The sequence below is a fragment of the Pleurodeles waltl genome, chromosome 4_2 (assembly GCF_031143425.1).
Source record: "Pleurodeles waltl isolate 20211129_DDA chromosome 4_2, aPleWal1.hap1.20221129, whole genome shotgun sequence".
Taxonomy (NCBI): Eukaryota; Metazoa; Chordata; class Amphibia; order Caudata; family Salamandridae; genus Pleurodeles; species Pleurodeles waltl.
The window spans coordinates 796387781-796410680 of record NC_090443.1 but is presented as its reverse complement, the minus strand read 5'-3'; the positions used below and the strand labels follow the sequence as shown (position 1 = coordinate 796410680).

General features: G+C 40.5%; 1 protein-coding gene across 1 annotated transcript in view; it reads left to right on the top strand.

Moving 5' to 3' along the window:
- The window catches only part of LRRC7 (leucine rich repeat containing 7), a 1681735-nt gene that overhangs the window by 1481645 nt on the left and 177190 nt on the right, over positions 1–22900 (top strand). Inside the window, exons 25-27 of the mRNA XM_069232450.1 lie at positions 5146–5415; positions 9735–9827; positions 16349–16423. Of these exons, the coding sequence (XP_069088551.1) occupies positions 5146–5415; positions 9735–9827; positions 16349–16423 (438 nt within the window). The remainder of the gene's footprint in view (positions 1–5145; positions 5416–9734; positions 9828–16348; positions 16424–22900) is intronic.

Genomic DNA, 22900 nt, shown 5'->3' with positions numbered 1-22900 from the left:
CCAGCCTGCCCTGCGGCCAATCTGAACACTGGTGTCATGCTGCTGGCCCCAGCAGGGGCATTCCCCGGCAGCTTGGGAGAGCCTGCCTGCTCTCTCCAGCCCGGCACTGGGTTGCCGGGTTGAACAGAGCTTAGTGCGCATGTATGTTTGGCAGCCTGAGACGGCCTGCCAAACATACATGCGCACTGAGGGGGAGTGCTCTGTGCCCGTCAGTTCCTGTGGCCCCACCCCTCCTACAATAACATGATAATAAACACAGTTTATTATCATGTTATTGTAGAACCTTGGCAGCTGCTGCTGCTTCTGGCGGGGGCGACGCTCCTCCGCCCTAACGGAGGAGCCACCCCGGGAATTGTACTACTAAATATTGAGGTTATATATATTGTGGTACAAGAATATTGTGAACAAACTATAAAAGACCAAAATATCGAAAGTTAAGTACATATATAGGAAGTATAAATTTACTATTCTTAACTCCACCTCACTGTACCTTAGATATATATGTATGGGGTTAGGTTTAGAAAATCTATTTTTATGTTAGATATTTTGTCCTTGATATTTGCTTCCCTTGATGTTCTGGCATCAATATTCAATGTGCAAACCCTTAAAGCAGCTGCTCCTCATCAGCTGCGATACTGAAGAAGAACTTCTTTGTTTGTCACCAAATAAAAATGCAAACAAACAAAATGGAAGCATCCACAAAATTCCGTGGGCCAACCCAAAATGTGAATGGCACTTGAAACACTTATAGGCAGAAGGGGGCTGACCCAAAAAAGCCAATGGCAGTATCAGTTATATTTTGTGTTTCTATTCATCTCAAATTATGCACACCATTTAGAGAACTTGCTGCATGCTATGTTTAAATAAGGTTTGCTTGAGAAAGTGTCAGGTGGATAATTTGTAAGTTTCACTTACATGATGACAAGGATAAGAAAATAGTTGCATTGGCAAACTCCTACTGCTTCATCTTATAATATGTTGCAGACAATGGTTGGCTGTGCCGTTATCACTTTGGAGATCCCTTTGTGCATCCAAAGTCATTCTGAAAATCTGATGATTTTGATATGTAACTAGTAGAATCGTGATGTACTGTAATGCTCCGTAGCTCTGATTGTGTAAGTTAAAACACAAAACAATCAGCAGCGGCATAACGTGCATGTGACAATATCCAGTTGCCAACCGAATACACACTAATCAAATATAGAACCAGCTTCCCAAAATTCTTTTCAATTTCCAGATGCTGATTTTACTGAATCTGTTAATTTAAATACACAGTAAGCACCAAGACAAAAAAATAGGTTTGTTGTGCTAAATAGCCGAAACGCTATTCCTCAGCCACCTTACCATGCAGAAATTGAACATCAACCAGAAACAAGAACGTATTCCAAATTAGGATCACAAATCCTGTGTGTCTTGACAATTTAAATGATTCCCCATAGAAACAAGCATTTACAATGCAACGGGTCTCGTGTTTGCTCATGTTAGAGCTGATCGCGTTGTAAACTCCTAACCCGACTTTTCACCTATCGGGCAAAAGTGCATTTATGTACATAACCCGAAAAGGTTAAATTAAGTATGTAAAGCGCTCGACATGCCAAGCGAGATCGCGCTCGTAAATTAGAGAAAAAGAAGTCCACGAGCCCAATGGAAAACAGCGAGCCTCGCATGTTTTCTGTACTTGGTCGCTGCGCTCGAGGAGGGCTAGCCACTGGAAAAGGCATGACGTATGCATGCCTCCGACTAATGAAAGCAAGCAGATTTTATTAGGCAAGCCCACGAACCAATAAAAAAAACTGACGTGAAGTTGACAGGGCTCCGAGCCCTTTTCTAAATACTAAAGCGGCTCGCTGCAATACGCATGCGCGAGCGCATGCAACGCAGGCTCGACCCTAAAAAGTAGGCTGTGATTTGCTGCCGGCTATCTGCTTCTTGCTTACATAGGGAACTCGGTGACCGATTTCATTTTCCCTAGAATCCCGAACAAAAACTGAATAATTGTCATATTTTACTCCGTGGACCAACTCTGAATACTAACTTGGTCTATTTTTCCATTCTGATTGCACATGTCAAAAGTAATTTGGCACTCAAAAAACTGACATGCTCCTTAGGAAACACCACGGGAAAACAGCTGTTTCTCTTGTCATGTATTATTGACTCGCAGGGGCTAATCATTAAAAAATGAAATCTGAAAGGCAGCAAAACCCAACACAATTCTCACTCCACCCAATCTAAGTAGGTGTAGGCTAAAGAGAATGCATATGTGTATCCCTTGCAAAGTTTAACGATTACATGGGCATGAATTGCACAGAAATCCAAGGCCTTGCCGGGGTTCTGAATATTTCAAAAGGCTGGCTGAGTGCCGATGTGTTCTTGTCTTTTGGGATGCACATGCTTCGATGTACAGAGACAGAAGTAATTTACAGGAGATGTTATGTTCGGTGTGTAATACTATAGGGCAGTACGAATTTAAATATTTCAGATCTTTTCTTACCTTTGCCCCTGCTTGGAAGTTGTATGTGACTTCCTTAGGAATGCATTATAAAATAGATATCTAGCCGCTGAAGAAGATTTTGTGATTTCACTACATTTGACAACCAATGTGATTGTCAGCTGCATTGACATCTTAGTGACTGCATATGTCTTCTACCTATGCAGAATCTTTATAGGCCAGAGGGAATTGGTTCCTCTCTGTTTTATTTGACACACCATCATACCATTATAAGATGCCTATGTAACCTAATCACTATATGGCTTGAACAAAATATTTTTGCTGGCTCTCATGCTCTTTGATAAGCCCAATTGAGATCTTTCAGCATTGAATTTGCGCTGACATCCCTGTAACAGTCTGGTGAAGGTACCAGAAATAAAACTAGTGTTGTGGTTGTTAGGATGGCGCTCATAGCACATTTCCTAGTGCTGTGTGTTTAAAAGAAATGCTCATCCCCGCTCTACCTGCACTTCATCCCTCCCATCATGACAAATTCTTCATTGGATGCAAGAAGTGCATGAACAACAACTTTTTACCACAAACGGGCGAATGAGTGAGAAACAACCTTATATTTAATCATAAACTGTCGTCACCAAGTTCTCAAGATGCAATGACAACTATTGGCAATCGACACAAAATAGGCCCCGTACCCATGCCCATACATTCCGAGTATGATAGTACAGACTAACTGATACCAATACCCAACATTGCGATGCACAACACGCACCACACTGCCTCCCAGTTCTTCTGTCAAATTAAGCTGAAAAATAGGCTGCAGGACTGGTAGGCTGCGAAGTGCCTAATATCGCTGTTGACTGAGCCTGTGACTACTCACACTCCATCATTTCAGGCCTAATGTCCACTGAAATACTGAATAAATTGTAACGCATGATTGGCCCCACTGACTGGTTCTTTACAAGCTGGAACCTGGAATTCTGCTGACTCCACCTAGAGCCAAAAATAAAAAAATAGCAGATGATGGACGGAATGCGGAACAAATCAAACATTCACCCCCATCACAGATCTGGGTTTAATCCATCAGATGATTATTTTTTGCTCGCCATACCATTCCAGTTTGGACCCAGCCCTATGAAAATCAGTCTTGACCCTGCTCCCCATGGGAACAGTCCAGCCCAAACCGCCAGACCAGGTCACCACACTGATGTCACTTCACTGTCTTGTACCTAAATGGGAATGGGTTCTCACCCAATTCATGACAGCTCAACCCTCTCCCTTCTGTTAAAAACATGATCTTGGCTTTATAACTACAGAGCACTCAGCCATTAGTTACTGGGTGTGTTCCTAATCTACCTCGAGCCTCCTGCTTCATTGATGGCATGGCAAGGCTCCTTGCGCCCATTAGTGCCACCCACACCTTGTGTAATGGTTTCTTCTTCTCCTGTAAGTGACAGGAGCACAAAGGATGTGCAGACAGCAGGGGTAGGACAGTATACAGGAATGTGGGGTACCAGTGGATAAGGAATATTTTTTACTTATGAAAGCGAAGGGAGCCCCTGATGGGCAGAGGAACAGGTGGCAGGACACCAGATTTATTTACATATGATTTACAGTGCAACACTGAATGTGTTTTATTTATGAATGCTCCACTACACCTCATCTCCCCAGGGACATAAAAAGGATACCGTTGGTCCTGGGTGCAAGCATGGAAGGTGAGCCCCTGATAGCTAATTAGGCTGCGAATTACATTAATAATCAATGTTCATTGAGCTCCTCAGACCACTGAGCCCCTGTGTAGCTGCACCTACTGCACCATAGGGAGTAAGGTCCCTGCGTTTAGCACCATATTTTTCTGAAGAGTTGATGGAGCTGTGTATAGCACTTGAGGCAAATAGAAATGTCCCTTCTGGACTGCAACCACACTCGTGGAAAAACTTTTTCAGGTATTTGCAGTAATTTTACAGCACCACAAAGTGGGAATGTAACCTCTTCAGAGAAGTGCCTAATTTGCTTGTTCCCTACAGTTGTCAGTGGCACAAAGTAGAGTCTCAAGCCCAGCTACACTGATGCCTACTTAATACCCACTTTTTTAAGGATTTTCCCTGGCACCTTGGGGGTTGGGGGTAACTGGATGGTGACTCTATATGGTGAGAATGTCTGAGGGGCCCACTGTAACCCAGTTATAAGTGTCTTTTATTACTCTGCCACGGTGGGCGGGGGGTGGAGGGGGCACTTTGTTTGCATTTGGATTTATGGTTCATTTGATATGCTTCTGGGAATTAATTAAATGAGCAGTGTCGCTTTATGCCCAAACGTCATTGGTATAGAAATTATCTATCTTTGTCATAGATTTGAGGTTTTTTTAAGTTGTACCATCGTTCGTATTTAAAGTTCAATATATATGAATAACATTTTAGAATGAAAGCATAGGAAATATTTATTTATTAGGGTCAGCTTTCATTTCCTTCTTTGCATAGTATTTAAAAAAAGTAAAAAGTGTGAGATATTATAAAAAAAATAGTCTAACTGTTTTTTTTTCATTTATCTTGAATAATGGTATCGTTTCATTTTAAAGTCTGTGGCGCTAGCGCTCGCTATGCAAATCTTAGCCGTCGATTCAAAAGGCACACCTCTGACACTTAACCCCAGAGGTCTGCTTTGAGGTGACTCTGTAAGTTGTTATAATTGCTTCTTTTCAGCTTCCTGAATCTTTGCCTAACGGGTTACGTTACCCACAGGCAGGTAGCCACATCCAGACGCTGATGGGGTCGCAGAGCCTCCAGCATCGGTCGCGCGAGCAGCAGCACTACGATCCGGGCATGAATAAAGTGACCATACAGCAGTACCAGACGCCGCTGCCCATCCAGATACCCCCGTCACAAAACATCGCCACGCCCCGGGGGCCTCCGTCGGGACGGTGCTTGATCCAGACGAAGGGACAGCGGAGTATGGATGGGTACCAGGACCAGGTATGGAAAATCTCTACACACGAACATGTGAAGCAATGGTGGAGCTTAATGAAACCATTAAAACGTATTTCCTAAATGTAAGTGTTAAAATTAGCACTCTGGGCCAGATCACATAAAGTGCACTGGAGTTGGGCGATTTCCTGGCACTTATGCCCTAGTTCTGGCCAACTTTTGCCCAAGTGCTTATCAAGCGCCTAGATGCCCTTTGGGTGATAACTCGCGCTCTATAAATCCAATTAACACAACATAACATTTTGTATTAGTTCTGTGCAGTATGTCACTTATTTAAAGGTAATTCCAAACGAGTAGAAAGCACTTTTTATTGACTCCAGCTAATTTTGCACTGGGATTGCTTAATTTTGCAATGGTATTTGTGCAGATGTTGCTTCAAGATTGATACAAAACTACCTGACAGCCAGTGGAAGATTCGCTGTTAGTGGCGCAAAATTGGCTGCAACTGACACCAGCAGTGTCATTGATGTGATCTGGCCTCTGGTGTTTATGCAGGCTGCTGAAGGAGAAATCACTGCAGTACAGAATCGCCAGGAGATACTTCGGCCTGTCTGCAGGAAAAGCTGTAAATAGAAAATGCCTAGCTTATAGAGTGGCAATTCGGTCTTCATGTTTCATTTCCTCCCTCAATAGTTCCTAAAGACCCATGCATGTGGTACTGTTTCATTAATCCTGTTAACAGCTTCCACTTGACTGGCGAGCATTGCAGTAAAATGACATGAGCATCACTATTTGCTCCTGTGTTGAGTTTTAAGTGTCTAATAAGAGTGGTGGCAATGTAAAACAAGCCCTGGCAAAGCTAATAGGTTTGGTGTTGGCCACCAGCATTTGGCTCTAGCAATTCTTGTTTTGTTCTGTCATGTTTTTTGTAAAACATTATTGCAGAAGAAGCTGCAGGCAATCCAAAATAAAGCACATTGGCTAACAGCAAAAATATTTGTTTGCTCTTAAAAATCTCAAAAGGGACATTACAACAACAATCTTACTGAAGGGAACTACTTTGTGTATGGATGTGCTCCATGTAAAACGTCAGCTTGTCGTAACTCACATTGAAGTCAGCCAGTGGCTGATGTTCACTAACCCATTGCCCCATGATGCATGCTGGATTGGGTGGAAGACAACATGTGAATGACACAGCAGCAAACTAATGGCAAAATTCTAGCTAAAAACTCCTATAAGTTGTTATTTTATACGCAAAACTTTAACAAAATCAAAAGGTTTTGGCTAACACATGGCCTACAAAAGCCAATCGGTCTGGCATTATCTGCCAGCCTCTTGCCTTCGCTAATGCTTTACGGGTGGGTGAGTGGATGGATAGATGGAATAAAAGGCACAACTTCAATTACTAATGCAAGAGTTAATTGTCTATATAAGCATGGCATACACTGGCACTAGAAAGCCGTACAAGCAGAATATACAGTCTGAATTGTTTTGTAAGTATTTCCATAGTCCTCACTTAAGATACATACCTTCATGAAATACGGGGCAGCAGTTATAAATGCACTTGACTGTGTGCCTACTAAAAGGAGGATAACTTTATAAATACCTGTTGCAAAGGGACACACTCGGGTATGCTGTGAAAAAGCAGTCAGATAAATAAAGGTTACTCCAGAATGAATTTACACCAGCATTTGCAGGAAACAAATAAGGCTGGAACATGCCCTGTGCTCACCTTAAAAACAACATGAAGATCTCGTAGAAAGCATCCTGTGTAACATCAGGATCTAAATACAAAGGCAACACTAAAGAAATAATAAAGTAAAAACAAAAAGACTCACACTGAAGAGAACTACCTTCTGTGTGGATGTGCTCCATGTGAAAGAGCAAATCACAGTCATTCAAAGTGAAACTAGTCAGGGGCTGAATAAGGCTAATCCATAACCCCATGGTGTAGGGGGAGGATGTAAAATGTGAAGACACAACAACAGACCAATCGATGAAAAGAGCAGGCAGGAAGCCCTTTTAAGTAACTATATTACACATATAGTTTTAGTAAAATCAAAAACTCTTGGCTACAACCAGGCCTAAAAATACACATCAGATATACTGCATTCAAAGTTCAAAGAATAACAACATCGCCAATTGGAGTATTCACTGGATACAGCCCTTCCAGTAAAGAATAAATAAAGCGAACAATTTAAATTAAGGAGTTCCACAGGCATGTGCCAAACTTGAATTATTACAGAGTGAGCACCAGAATATTTGTATAGAACGGTGCTTGGATATAAAGTTCTCTACTTTTAGACAACAGGATAAGTAAAGACTGAGGGACAGAGGACAGAACCTGGCTACACCAACCATCATCAGGGGCCCCCTCGAAAAGCATGTGCAGGGTTCCCTGGCACAGAGCCAGGAACTGGCCCTTTTGTGTTTCTTAGTGCCCAGGAACGTTATGCTGTCTATACATTCAGGCCCCCGTTCTGATTTCTATTGATGTTTACACAAAACAAGACATTTATACTTGCATATAAATATAACCGAGCACACAGCAGTCCCTTCAATTATCTCATAACATTCAAATGTCATATGTTTACACCTATTGAACATTTTTTCAGGGGTTGGGAGTATTGGAAGTGGGGTTGAATCTCTAAGCCCTCCTCAGGTCTTTGTTTATCATGTCTTTATTTACCTTCTACACATCTCCAGCTCTTTACGCTAAGGCGGCCCATTTCCTTTTTCATTCTAACTCAAAGTATGTTGTACATGGTCCTCAGAGTTTTCTGAACTCCCAGGAGCAACCTTTTTTCTGATTTGCATTTCCTCACAAATGCAATGGCTAATCCTGTGAACAATTGTTTTTTTAGACGTTTGTGCACACCCATTCACATGCTTTACCTGTCTTGGCTACCATTAGGCCAAGGGAGCACAGGGCCAGTTTCTTTTTGACATGTCATCATTGCATGGACCTCTTTTTCCAGCACTATCAATAGAATGTTGCATATCTGTTTTTTAGCATGATTTTATGATACTGTAATCCCACATGATGAGTAGGAGGGTGCCCTTATCCTGTCTACTGAGATCACCCCGAATGTCCACATTGTCTGTGTGTGGAAAAGGGCCATGTTTTCTGTGGCGTGTACGTTGTCAGTAGATGGGGCACATCCACGTTGTCTTTTGGAAGTAGATGTCCATCCTATTTGCAGAGTAGAGTAACTGCCCATGTGGCCCATTGGTGGTAGACAATCATGTCTGTGAGAGGTGCACATTCACATTGTTTGTGGTAGGTGTATGCTTAATATCCATGTTTTCTGTATGTTGCATGTGAAATGTGGTAAGGCCATGCACATGCTTTCATTGGGAGATACAAGTACATACATTTGGCTGTCCCTCAACACCAACACAATAGTTGTCATTGCTTGAAGCAGGTATTCCTGAAGAATTCATAAACACAGCCTAAGCTTGGATTTTCTTTTTAGTAATTTAAATTTACACTTGAACGTAAAGTAATATATAGAAGGTGTATAAAGTGTATAAAGCTAATGCCCCTTTTAAACTGTTACATTATCATAAATGCACCTTAATATTCAATTGGAAGAAGGAAACAGATCTCCCTTCTTCAAAAAATGTGGGTTTATATGGTGAGTATCATTATAGTCAAAAGAAGTGGGGTCGACATTCATATATACAGAGACTGTATACATCTGTGCATTTAATAATATTTCAGCATTTCTTAAGAAAATCGCGTTATGTACTTATTATCAGAACAAGTAACATTTCGATCAGGAAACCTTTAATTTGCCACAGTATTTCCTGCATTGTTTGAGAAATTATTCTCAACGTCTAGTGTGCATGTGGTCAAAACTAAATTAGGGAACCTCTTTTGTAGGACAATTTAAGGGCCCCTGGTGGTTGGGTTGCAGGTTTGAGTGGCATGTTCAATTATCTATGCAACAGCAAGTGTATGATGATGACATATATATGTGACAAATCATGTGGTCAGAATCCTCACGGTTACAAAAATGTACATTTTTTGACCAATGAGATTTGATCACATCGTTGCACTGTATTCCATTGCGAGGTGGAATGAATTTCTCCTGAAATAGTCAGTTCTAGATCTATGATGTGCAATAACTCTTCATTGATTTACCGAGTTAGGCCATTAAGTGTGAAACACCAGACCTTTCTTTCTCTGTATATAAAATGCATATTTGCGCATGGCGCCTTTGGGAAATTACCTTGGTCCCTTTTTTATGTTAATTAGGGTTTGATGAGGACAACCCATTAGGGGAAAAGGGATATATGCCATTTACGTGAATCTATCTGTATTCCTGGGTATTCAAATATCTTTCCATGTTTTTCTGACATAGTTTTGTGTGAGGATAGACAAGAACCCTGGCCTTGGATTTAGTATCAGTGGTGGAATAAGTGGACAAGGAAACCCGTTCAAACCGTCCGACAAGGTAAGGGCTCTGATTTCGCCAGTGTTTTATCTAATGCTTGTCTTCTGTAGGCTGAAGAAAACAACCGAACTAATGTTGATGCTGAAGAGAAGCCTCTGGCCTGTGTCTCTCGCTCTGTAGCGTTAGTCCCTTGCCAACATTCCCAGGATTGCATGTTTACGCGAAGCGCGCCATTTGGCTGCAGTTCCTGGAAAGTGCTTTCCCCAGCACAAAGGTAAACCGCAGCGATTCTGCAGCAGTGCGTGTTGCAGCTCCTGAAATAAATAGTAGTAAAGCATTATTCGACAGATTGTTTAAAACAGCCATGTAAACCTTCGGGTCCCCGGCCATTTCCCGATTGCTAAACTAACGACACCCTAGCTGTTCCTTGTTTCTGTATAAAATAGAATTCTGTCAAATTAACATTCTAAATATGTGGGTCCGAATATACGTTTATCACAAAAAGGGTCAGTGTAAAAAATTAGATGATGAAACACGGAAATATATTTTGGAATTTAGAATATAGTCTCATCAAGGTGTGTTCAAACGTTTATGTGTGTAGTTTTTTTTAAAGTTTAATAATCTGCTTTAAATCTGATCACAAAGGGTGGGGGTCTTGCCTACGAACGTCAATTCACTAAAATGCCAGGGTTAGCGGAAGTGACATCACACGCCATTTGACCTTTACATTCGCTCCCACACGCATGCTTACACATATACATACAATCACACATACACACACTGTCACACATAAACACACTCTCAACTGCATGCATGCACACAGCATACATTTAAAAAAAGTTTTACTTACCTCAACTGCTTGGGAGGAGGGTCATATTCCAGTAAATTGTACTACATTTTAGTTGTACTAATAGTGAATAATATGTTATTATTCGCTATCAATGTAATAAAAATTGACAACATAAAGAGAGTGCAGCCCCAACCGATGTCCATTAGGACGAGCTGCTTCTGTGTTTCTACCTCTGAATTTGCCACCTCTGAGGTCAGAGGTTCTAAGGCTCAAGCCGGGGGTCGCAGCTACGACCCCTGGCGACCTCTAAATGACGTTAATAGGCGTATCTTTCTTAAGATAAAAAGGTGCTTGTTGACAGCAAAAGAGAGAAATAGAACAATGGTTGCATAGGTCTCATTTAAACATAATTATATTCTATTTAATTTAATCTGTTTAATCTTTAATTTCACATTAAACAGCACCTAAGCATGTGTGACATTTCTTCCCATTCAAATAATCATGTGGGTCTCATCTGGGCTCAAAAACACCATCTGTCACGTCATCCTACAAGGAAGAGGTAGAAAGGCAATTCAGTACCACGTGATAAGCTAACATAGTGCCAACCAAGTGAGAAAAGCAGAGAATGCACCCACGTCATGCTTGTACTTAATACATACGGCTTCCAAGGAGGTAGTATATGGGGGCCACGAGTAGACACTGCCCTTGCCAAAACTGTTAAAAGTAATCAAAAAAGTCCGGTCATATCCTATCTCACTGAGGGTTATCATGATCATTTACACTACGTGCCATAAATTGTCACATACCTCTGTATCATATATCCTGCGGCGTCTAACAACTTAAATCACAGTCCCCACAACTGTGAAACATTTGCTGAACCTATTTTGTGGGTGCTGGGTAAGGAATCAGAACCCTTTTCATGTCAGAGGGAAACAATCGCCCATCCACAACTATTACCATAACGGCCACAACAATAGGCATGCGAGTCACAAAAATCCACTTCACCACTGACACAGCATGTGCAATGCAAGCAGAGTCAAATTTGTCAGAGATTTTTAATAAAATGTTGAACTAAGGCCGTACCACTGTCCGATTGCACACCTAGTTACTCCTCCAAGTGGTAAGTTACCTATATCAAAAACACGTGCTGTGGATGCTAAAGGAGAGTTCTAATCTTATTCATGTGTGAAGGAAACCATGTAATACATCCACCACAATATATATATATACTTTAAAGTCAAACAATCCGAACAAAAAATGCTCAACATATCTTCCAGACCAAAGCAGCACGTAGTAACCCAACTTCAACCCCAAATCAATAACAAATAAACAAAAAAATAATTCAAATACATTCTTCAAACAGCAGCAAACCAACAAGCATTGTGCAGGAGTGGTCAGATTTACTGTCCTAACGGCACAAACTTTGAAGAAAGTGCCTTACTTGGATTGGGGAGTCAGATTAACTATTACTATTTTAACTCCAGTTTAACTAACACTGAGGTAAGTGTATATTTGTGGGGAGGGGGTAGGTGTGCTATTCTATCTTAAGTGTAAAAAATAAGACGTGCATACAATGGTGTGGGGAGTCAGATTTACTACCATAACTCCAGTCTAGTAAGCATTGAGGAAAGGGCATACACTGAAAGGAATGGGTCAGATTTACAATTCTAACTCCGGTCTAACAACCATGGAGGAAAGTGCTTACATGGGGACATGTTTACTTTTCTAACTCCATTCTAACACACATATGAGAAATGCATACATTGGAGGGATCAGATTTACTATTCTCACACAAGTCTAGAAAACATTGGGGAAAGTGTATGTTTTAGTGTGATCATGTTTAAGAGTCTAGTTCCAGGCTAACAAACCTATAGACAATTGTATACATTAGGGAAGTTACGATTACTCTTCTACCTTCAGTCCAAACACTTTTTGCAATTTGCATATGTTGCGGGTGGGGGAGGTATGGTCAGATTTACTACTCTAATGTCAGTCATACAAACACTGGGGAAACTGCAAAGGGCCTGAAAGCTCAGACACACATTTGGCACAAACCAATCTATCATACCATATTAATATGCTGTTACAAAAACATCATCTGACACCTGCACTTATTGTTGGCATCATGCTGCTCCTACCCCCACAAAGGAATATCTTGATGCTGAAGCTAGTAGTACAGCATTTAGTTTATTGAGATAGCATGTGCCGTGGCCAGAATGTTAGAGACAACGTAGCCCATGTGTTGATACTTGTGCTTTCTCTCCTCTTCCCTTGCAAACCTGTCTGAAAGAAGCCAACCAGAAAAGGTGTGAAAGCCAACCATAGACCTAAAACATCAAAAGTGTTCACCCAAACACACCAAGCCCGCATTCTGTGAGGCTTAATCCCTGCTTTATGACTCCTTCGGTTCTTTTATAACTGTTCATGAGGAGGGATGCTGCACTGGAAGTGCCAAGCCAGTAAAGTTTTAACAGTTCACACTTTACACTTTTTAAATGTGACTATGTATACAGAATGCAGACCTTCCCAGTTATTCCTTCATATAGCAGTCACAGTTCAGAAGAGAGCTCATTGTTAATTTACAATACATTCTGAAAAAGACTCCTTTATGAAGTTTGCAACTAGATGAGCACTTATCGAATGTGGCTGGAAATGCCAAATTTCACCTTTTTTCAAGAATTAAAATTGACTAATGATCCACATAAATACTCAATTATTAACAGCCACAATCAATTGGGTGGTGCAACTTAGTAACACACAACAAAATAAAATTACGAAAAGATTCCTTAAAGGAGCATTTGGACATCAGTCCAGATTTTGGTCAATCATGAATTTGTTGCCATGTGGAGACCAACCTTGGGTCATTTATGCTCCAATATACAAATTATTCTCAGAAGTACCGTGAAGGCACACATGATCAGGACTTCATTTACCTAACCATGTGCTTTAAAACAATTCACAAATAGATGTCCCTCTCCATCTAACATTACATTTCCAAAATTCTGAATTGGTATTTCTAACCATCACACCTCTCAATCTGAGCTTGGTTTGTGTACCTCACTCAAGGATCTCCACCAATTTTAGTATCCATTGTGAAACTCTTAAGCCTGAGCCTAGATAGTATATCCCATCTTGAACTGCAATACAAAAATGAGTACTCAGTGTTAATTTCCTACTGTGATTAACTTTCTAAAGGCCTCAGTGGTGCTAATGAAGGCTGTACAACATGCTGCAGGATCTCCCTGATACAAAAATATTGCCCTCGTCGTAAGGAAATTAATCAAATCTTTCCAGGGTGCTCCCAGAATCTGGCACAACTCACCTACTGAGTTTCACCTGGGCCCATCTCTCAGTCTTTTCTCTCCAGAACTCAAAAATATCATCGTCAATGTTTTTTAAAAATATGAATAAGTCATTAATACTCATATTGCAGCAGAAACTACTTGTACATCTGCTTTTCTCTTAGGCAACACCCCTTGCCTCATACCACTATGCTAGTGCAAAACCCATCCCCTGGAAAGTCTACCATGCGCAAATGTACATAATAAGGCATGCCCACTTCGACAGGTGGTTAAAAGACTGATCCTACTGACCATCTTTATTGTATGTTGCATACCTAAAGCCCAGCACCAGATGATCAACAACAGGTAAACAATTTCCCAACATCTAATCAGTACCCACTGGGCAACTGCTATCTCTAGTCCCCAGGGGCACCTTTAAGGCATCTAGTATTTCACACCTTTTTAGTTTCCTACTAGTTTTATGCCTTCCCTGATCCAAGTATGCCACTAGGTAAATTCCTCTTAGAAGTTATTTTGCCTACTACCTGGGCCTCTAAATGCCTCTATATTTAAGAAGGGAATACCTAAACCCACCTGGTCCTATCATTACCCCTAGAAACGTCTGACACCTAATCTTAAACATCAAGTGAAATACCATAGCAATGGCCGTCTTAAAATGTAAGTTTTTGCAGGTATGGCAACTGCCATGGTTCACCTTTAAGGCACTCCAACATGCACTCCATGTCCCAAACACCTACAGTCTCTTATCTGTTCTTCAATGAACTTTACGCTAACCCTCACTGATTATTTGTACTATCATCCACCACTGTGTGCCTCTTCCACTGCATTTCTTCCTTGGTAAGCTCAATCAAAAGTAGTCATCAATTAAAAAGGCTTATCATTTAATAATTGTTCTACGTATGAGTGTTATTTTGCCAACACCCCAGACAGCTCTATTCCTTTCTATTGTGAGGAACTAGAAATCTCATTTATAACTATTGGTCGCATGTAATATCTGTCTAGGCCACAGCACACCACACCACTTTGTTTACACAGTGTGCATTTCAGCATGATCCGGTTGTCACAATTAATGACACACTGTGAAATGTGCATCAGTGGGAGCATGCAATGGCTAAGGCAGCTCAATAATGGCTGCTGCCCTTCACGCACAGGAAGCTAACTGTTATACAGATGTTCCATTTCCTCATTAGTCAGTTAACATGCAGTGCTTTGCAGGAGCAGTTGCAAAGCACTAATACATTTCTTTATGAGTCCCAGGTAGAGAAGGGAGCACCCTTTTACCCTCCCCTTTGCCTTGCAACTCATAAGGGAAATGCAATGATCACGTTACAATTCGCAAAGACAAGTGAGAATTGCGGTGTTACCTTAGTACATTGTGATTTGGAATTATATGTCTACTAAGCAACACTTTGTGCAGCTCCTGTAGCGCACGTTTTACACACACAAAATATTTTGCTGTCCTATGTATTAATAATTATTCATCAAAATTTGATTAATTTGTAATAAGTCTCCGCAATTTGCTTACCATTCTGTTAAATATGAATATATACAGAGATGGATAAGGAAGTCTTTGTCCTTATAGTAGATAATCTTAAAATAAATCAAAGATAACCTCAGGAAGGTTCTTAATTCAGTATTTCTTTGTAAAGATAACCAAACTTGTGGGTACACCCAACTGACCTTCCAATTGGTAAACCAGAGATGGAGGTTGATTTGCATGTTGTGTGAAATAGTTTGTGTTAAGCAACTGCCAAGGGAATATTTCCTCTTGTGGGGACCAGGATCTACCTTAATCCGTACACAGGATGTGCACACAGTAGACCTGAGTCCACTAAGGCCCTCTCCAGTCGTGTTCAAGTACTCCTTCCAGCAACTTCACCCTCCCATAGTTACCGGTACCGGCGATACAGTAATTCTGGAAGGGAGAGTTACAGAGGTTCACTAGTGGGACCCCATAATAACAAGAAACTACTGGTTGAATTGGTAGTTATGCGTCTGAGTCCAGTGGTGATTCCTCCTTCTTCCCAAAGTTTAACCTAGCGATCGCCAGGTGAAACTGAACAAATCTTTGGTGTTTTCATAGTTCTCATAATCCCCATAGAGCCAGCAACTGCAGTTACCAGCCCCCTTGGTACCACTCGGAATGAGGATGTTACTGTACCCGCTCATTAGAGGTGTGATTATTTAATTTTAATTTGTAATTTGGAATTATATGTCTGTAACATGAATTTGTATGTTTTACATCTATTGTAGTTGGGATTCCTTTAAAATCTCTATATTAGTGTTCTTTCTGTACAATCACATGTATCTACCTGCTGTATGCTGACTAATCACTTAATACAATGTGTAAATTCTTTCAAAGTTTCACTTACAGAGGAGACCTGGTAAATTTGCTAAAGCTACTGTGCGTTTTGAGTACAAATGCATAGCAAACCTTGAATCTAATGCTTTGTAATGGAATCCTAACCTCTGTTACTTCTGACTTATAGGGTATCTTTGTTACTAGGGTTCAGCCTGATGGTCCAGCATCCAGTGCATTGCAGCCAGGGGACAAGATCTTACAGGTAAGCTTGAATTTCACTTGATACATAGTAGAAGTAACGAAAGCTGTGTGAAACAGTTGCATGTGTACATGTCAATATTTATATGGGTACCAGGGTTATCGTTATTTACATTTTCGTCATTGTTAGCATTTAAAAGAAAATATGACCATTTGAAACTGACATCAAGAGGGCTTCTTACCTTTTGCATGTTTTCTAAGAACTACTGAATCGATTTTACGTGGAAAACTATTAAATTGGATTCTACATAATTGTATATCATGAACAAATACTGAAATGACTATCAGAGCTTCTGTTTCTCTAATTTTTCTCATCGGTTCCTTTTTTGAAAAAACACAACTGTTTTGGAAAAAGTTCAGTGAAGGGGTGGGTATTTTAATACCTGCAAATTATGAAAAAAGATTGATTTGGTACGAAAATATACTGTACTATGTGCAATATATATCTATTTACCTTCTATAAGTCATAATATGAATAGCTGAGTTAATGTCTCCTTCCTTTTTAGGTCTCAGTTACAGACATCTTTATTTGCCTCTAGGGAGGACTGTATTTAAATGTACTTAAAGTGGGCTCTGGGTGAGCTCATTGCTCGTGATTGGATGGCTCTATTGTCTACTCTTCACCATTTACGTGCTTCTGAATTTTAGGCTTTCCTCTCTTTTCTTATGTATATCCCACCCAAGAGTATTTCGGGCTCACACTGTTCTGATTGGATGAGATGCATCCTTCCACTACTTACTTGAAGGAACTCTCTTCTTTATTTTACTTTGAATACTCTATTGGAGTTCCTGTTTCCATACTCTCTCTGCGTCGTTCCTTTCCACCTCAACCATGCTCTTGTCTTTCAACCCTCCCATGCTCAGCTCCGCTGAGATCTATTGGCTTTGTAAATGCTTTTTCATCAGTGCTTCCATTCTGAAACGACATATGACCATTTTGAAAGAAAAGTTCCACTGGGGAGGGATATTACTGCCTACAAAATATTAGTTTGATTCAAAGATTAACTACATTATGTTCTAGAACCTGTATACCATATGGAAGTGTTAATCCGAGTATCTGCGATTCTGGAAGGGATTTTATTGCCTGCAATAAATCTAAAAAGATTGATTTGATTTTAGGTGAAAATGTAGTACACAGCTTAGACAGTGAAAGGGTGTGCAAGTATGTTTTACTTTTTTGGCACTTGACAGGGATGTGACTGAGGTTACTCTGTCTGGTGACTTGTTCCATTGTCCTGCATTAAAAACACTCATCTGATTACAAAATATGTGTGGTTGCATTACGTGCACTATTTCAGCAATAACACTCAACTCTTTGAATGAAAATATATGAACCTTAGTTATTTTATGTTTCAATATTTTACTTGTTCACCACAAATGTTAGAGGTGTTTTAGTTTAATTTGTGAAGAGCCTATTGTGAATAGAATTAAGTTTGTATGGACTGTGGCTCAGATACAATATTACAACATGGGTACTTGTAAGAGATTGAGAACCCACTTTGTATTCCAATATGAAATTCTGGGTTTCTGATTTATACCAGTTCGTAATGTAGAATTAATTCATTGGGTCAGGATGGTGAATCCAAGTTAGTTTATTGATGCTCATTTCAAATAAAGTTCATAGACATTCGGACAGAGAGCCAGAAGGCCCAGAGTTATTAATTGATGTCCATTATTAAGCAAAGAACATAGACATTTGGGCAGAGAGCCAAAGAGCCGACACGTGTTTCGCCCCCTATGGTGTGTCTACCTGGGGCTTTTTCAAGGCTAATGAACATCATCAGAGTAGGTCCTTTGTTTGGAACATGTATTAGTTGGTCAATATATTCAGTCAGTCTATGGGCAGAGAGACTGACATGGTTGATCCGAAAATGCCAAATTGTAGATCTACAGGTGCACACAGAGCACAGAGTTCCATAGCTGCCTGGACATATTATGTGGCAAGTTGGGCCTTTGCGGGACCATTACACCTTAACAACCTTCTTTGCCTGAAATGACCAAAATAGAACATTTGATTGTGCACCCAAGTAATACCGGTGCTATAACTTATGCAATAAACTACCGGCTAATGTTTTTAAGGGCCTAGATCGCAAAAGGCGCACACATTGTGGCTGGTGCATAGTCTTTTAAACTGGTACTAATAATGATAGTGGTACTAATAGATCGCATTGGAAAAGCCCCATTTGCATCGGGTCACAAAACCACTTGCCTTATGAATATTAATTAGGATGGTTGCAATTTGCACACCCCACCCCTCTTGTAATTGGCTACAAAAAAAACGGATGGTGGCCCTGAAGAGACAGCAGTCCATCATCCATCCCTCTGTTTGCATTCACAAATGGCAAATCTTTTTTTTTTTTTAAAGCAGCTCGTGCTCCTTAATCAAAGCAGTGCTGCTTAAAAAAAATAAGTTTTCCATTTGTGAAAGTATGAGAGGGAAGCAGCCGTGGTCCAGGGAATGCTACTACCATAATTTCCAAAAGACAAGGGGTCTTGAGGGGACTGCTTCCCCTTTGCGAATCAGAGACCCAATCCTTCGAGGTGTTAGTAACTGTTCAATGGTTTGCAATAAAAATTACGGTCATAAACCATTAATACACTGCTTACCGGTTCACAATTAGAAAGGCACGTCCTTTTACCACCCGTTTCTAGATTAGAAAGAGGAATTTTACAATCACAAACCCAGTGAATTTGCAAATCGAAGGGTTTGCAGTCACAAGATTCTTTCGTGGGTCTGGCTCATGGTCCCTTGTGTTGCTCCATATCCAATTAACTTATTTGTCTCTTTATGCTACAGTCTTACTTCCTGGGAATTTGGATCTAAAGACCTTCTTCTGCTTCCAATCGTCTCACGGGTGCTGCCAGTGAATGGTTCATCATGGCACTGCCCGTAAACAGTATTACAAAATAATAGTTATTGTTTTTTAAATTTTTCTGAAACCCCTATTTGAGTGTAGCAGTGACAGATATTCATATTAACCAGCACAAATACCCCATACAACAAGCTAGTCGCATCATTTTGCAGAAGACCCACCAACCCACTGAGCTCTCAAGAGGTGGTTTAGGCATTAGTCACATAGCGCATTACCTTCATTCAAGCAATGAGGAAGATGACATAAGCAGACATGCACAGTGATGCATCAAGCACAATGCTTGCCTGTGGTCATTGTGTTTGCATTTATTTTCATGACCAAATAATTCATTCTGTAGAAGACCAGGGATCACGAAGCGCGACGCAGGCTGATTAATAAACGTCTCGGCTACAGAACTCTACATTTAGCACTGCAGCGTTGTCAGCTGTCGGACAGTATTTTAGGGCTCAGCTGCAAGAACAGTTGCCAGGGGCAACAATGATTGAACGTCACCCTTAACTCTTTCACTGGTTTACAGAGATGGTCCAGACTGATTTTAAAAATGTGTTTCTCACTAAAATATAAAAAATAAGTTGCTTGGTCATGTGATCCCAGGGCTGGAACTTCCATAAGGTGAGGTAAGGTAGGAGTCTAAGGGTCCCACAGTGTGGTGGCGCCAGATTTCTGAAATAAGGGCAGATCATTGCATTTTTAAATGTATGGATAGCGGATAGCGAGTCGCTGCCAAAAATCTTTTTTATTTAAAGCTCTGACAGTCTTTGCACCCTTCTTGTTTGGTTCACCCTGGCATTCCAATACTTGATCTTTCAACTGTGAAAATAAAAAGGGGTCACAGAAAGGAAACCTGCAGCATGCATTGGTAGAGTTATTTTCTTACAAAGGTATTAATTTGTAACAGTGATACATTATTAATGAAAAGTATTTGTATTAAAAAGATAACTGATTGGTGAAAACACAAGAGATCATTTGATCTCGATGGGCAATTCACCAGCCTGCCAGGTCAGCGGAGGATAAGGCCTCCGCTCCTCTGGTGGAGCGCCGCCCACCGTATTATAAAGTGTCTGCCTGCCTTAGGAATTGCTCAGAAGGCAGTGCAGTTTGCCAAGCTGAAACTATCTTGTTTTGGTCCCACCTTCCAAACGTTTATTTTTCACAAAGAAACCCCTAAAGCGAGAGTTTGTTTCTGAAAAACTAATGCCCCCCCCCATGCTTGGCATTTTTTCCAGGTCACTGAGCTCATTTTTATTGTTCGCTGTTGTAAACTGCCAAGGTACCCTAAATAGGACAGGCTGTGCAGGCATTCTGCCATAAATTGCCCAAATGGCCCATAGTGAACAGGCTGGTGGTCAAAGATTTCTGGAAGAAGGGCCAGCTGATGTTCTGCCACCTAAACATTGGTGCTTTGCCCGCATATAAATGAGGCAAGTGAACTATGAGTTTCATGGGTCTGGAACCCATTTTATTTACGGCAAGGAGACCTCTCTGCCAATCTCCAAATGAGTTCCACAGTCTCTGGAAAATTAGTTCACTTTCGCCATGAGTCTTTTTCTGTAAGTCATCTTTTATGAATTGTGATTAAGAGCTTCCAGAAATGGCAAACAAAGGTCAAATATTACTGCACTTTAATTTGCATTTTCACAGCAAATGGAAGGGATTTCAAAAGCATTATGTCTGATTGTACTACTGAATATAGACACCAACAAAATAGTACAATAATTTTGAGCCAAAACACATAAAGGTATGGTGGCTTCAACAACGCTATTTTTATCAGTGTTATGGTACAAATCACTGATACCTAAATGATCAAGATTTGACCTCTTAGCATCTGAAACCAATTACGCAATAGAATGGGAGCTCGTAATGGGTGGGGGCATTCCTCAGGGCTAAGGATCCTTAAAGATCTAGCTGAACAAATAGTCAATAGTAAAAAGTTAAAACCATGCACTAGAAAGACCAGAGTGAATCCTACGTGGTCTTAGTGCTACTGAACCCTCACTACGGGGGTAGTCGCCAACAAGACTGGGGAGGGAAGACGTCCTCTGTAGTAACACAATCATCAAGAGGTACACCATGCAGGAGCACCTATCATCTGTTCTCACCCAGCCGCAGTTCGCAGGTATCCCCTTATTGAGTGTCTACTAGTCGTCTTTAGGAATCCTTAGCCCTTACAAATGCTCCCGACCAATACAGATGAATTTGAATGGAGCAGAAGCATGTTGGCAATGTTTTAGATGCACCAGAGGTCACCACTAATAAAGGTGAAAACTTGGTCACCTCTAAGTACATTTAGCTTTATCTGGATCCCTGTGTTTTGTCCAGGAAATTATCTTAATAACTCCCTCTATCAGGTTTATTAAAGTTCCTCCCTGGTGTTATTGCCCCAACAGGGTGGGGAAAGATTGCCTATGGTGAAGCGTGTCACATTATGTGAGTGAGGTTTCCTCATCCAATAAGATTTGTCCCACAACACTGATAAAAAAACTGCGTTGTAGAAGTCACTATACCTTTCTATGTTTTGGGTCTTTACTTTTGGAGGACGTGTGGTGGTGTACACTCCCCCTCTCTTTTTGTGTTATGACAAGAATATTGAGGACTTAATATAGATGGAAAATTATTGAGATTGAAATGCATTTAGGGAGTATTGATTTGCTATTTATAACTCAACATTTATATACCTTGTAAATATATGTACTGTGTGGGTACATGTAAGTGGAGTTCGGTATAGAAAAACTAGGCTTACCTGTCAATATTTTTTTTATTATATATTTGTGTCTCAGTATTCCGTTCCTCCGATACTGTGGGTTCAGTATTCCGGGTGCACACAGTTTTGCACTCTGCATGGAATCACTAGTTATTCATGTGCATTTATTGGTAAAATATTTCATACAATTAGAAAGTAATGTGTTGCACGAAATTATTAACCGTAGTTAGTCATTTTCTCCACCATTTCTTGAAATATGTGTAAATTATGATGAGGTGTTTTGTAATTCCCAATGTATAGCTTTTACAATAAATAGTTATCATGCATATTTACTTTACTGCTGTGTGAGTTTTGTATAAGTAAGAGTAAAATACCAGGTATTGAATATTAAACTCATACAGAGTTCATCTAGTAGATAATTGCTCATCATGTTTACCCTAGTAAACATCTGCAATACTTCCATCGGTTATCATCATTACTCGAGCTGTGAAATAACTACAAGGAAACACACAAGGCTTTTCGAAAAGTCCTCCTAAATTAAGATATAAATCCTCACCAATCATACGTCCTTGTCAAATCATTAAGTAAAAAGTGTCATGGAGATTGGCTAGATGATGGATGTTACTTTGAGGTGGTAAGGTCCGGCTACTATCTTGCTCAAAAATAGTTCCGGATTTTGTAAACCTCCTTCTGCCATTCAGTTTGGCAAAGATGGAAAGAGTTTAATCGGGTTGATGTTAGTTAGGTGTTAATGGGGTTGAAGCATTTATTGGATATGTGATGAGTGAAGTGTATGTGTAATAAGTATACACGGCGAGGCTAACTGAAGGGAATTGATGACGAGGGCGCTTCAGAAGGCTGTTTGATAACAATGCATGGTACGAGTGCTATATTCAATGCGGGGTGA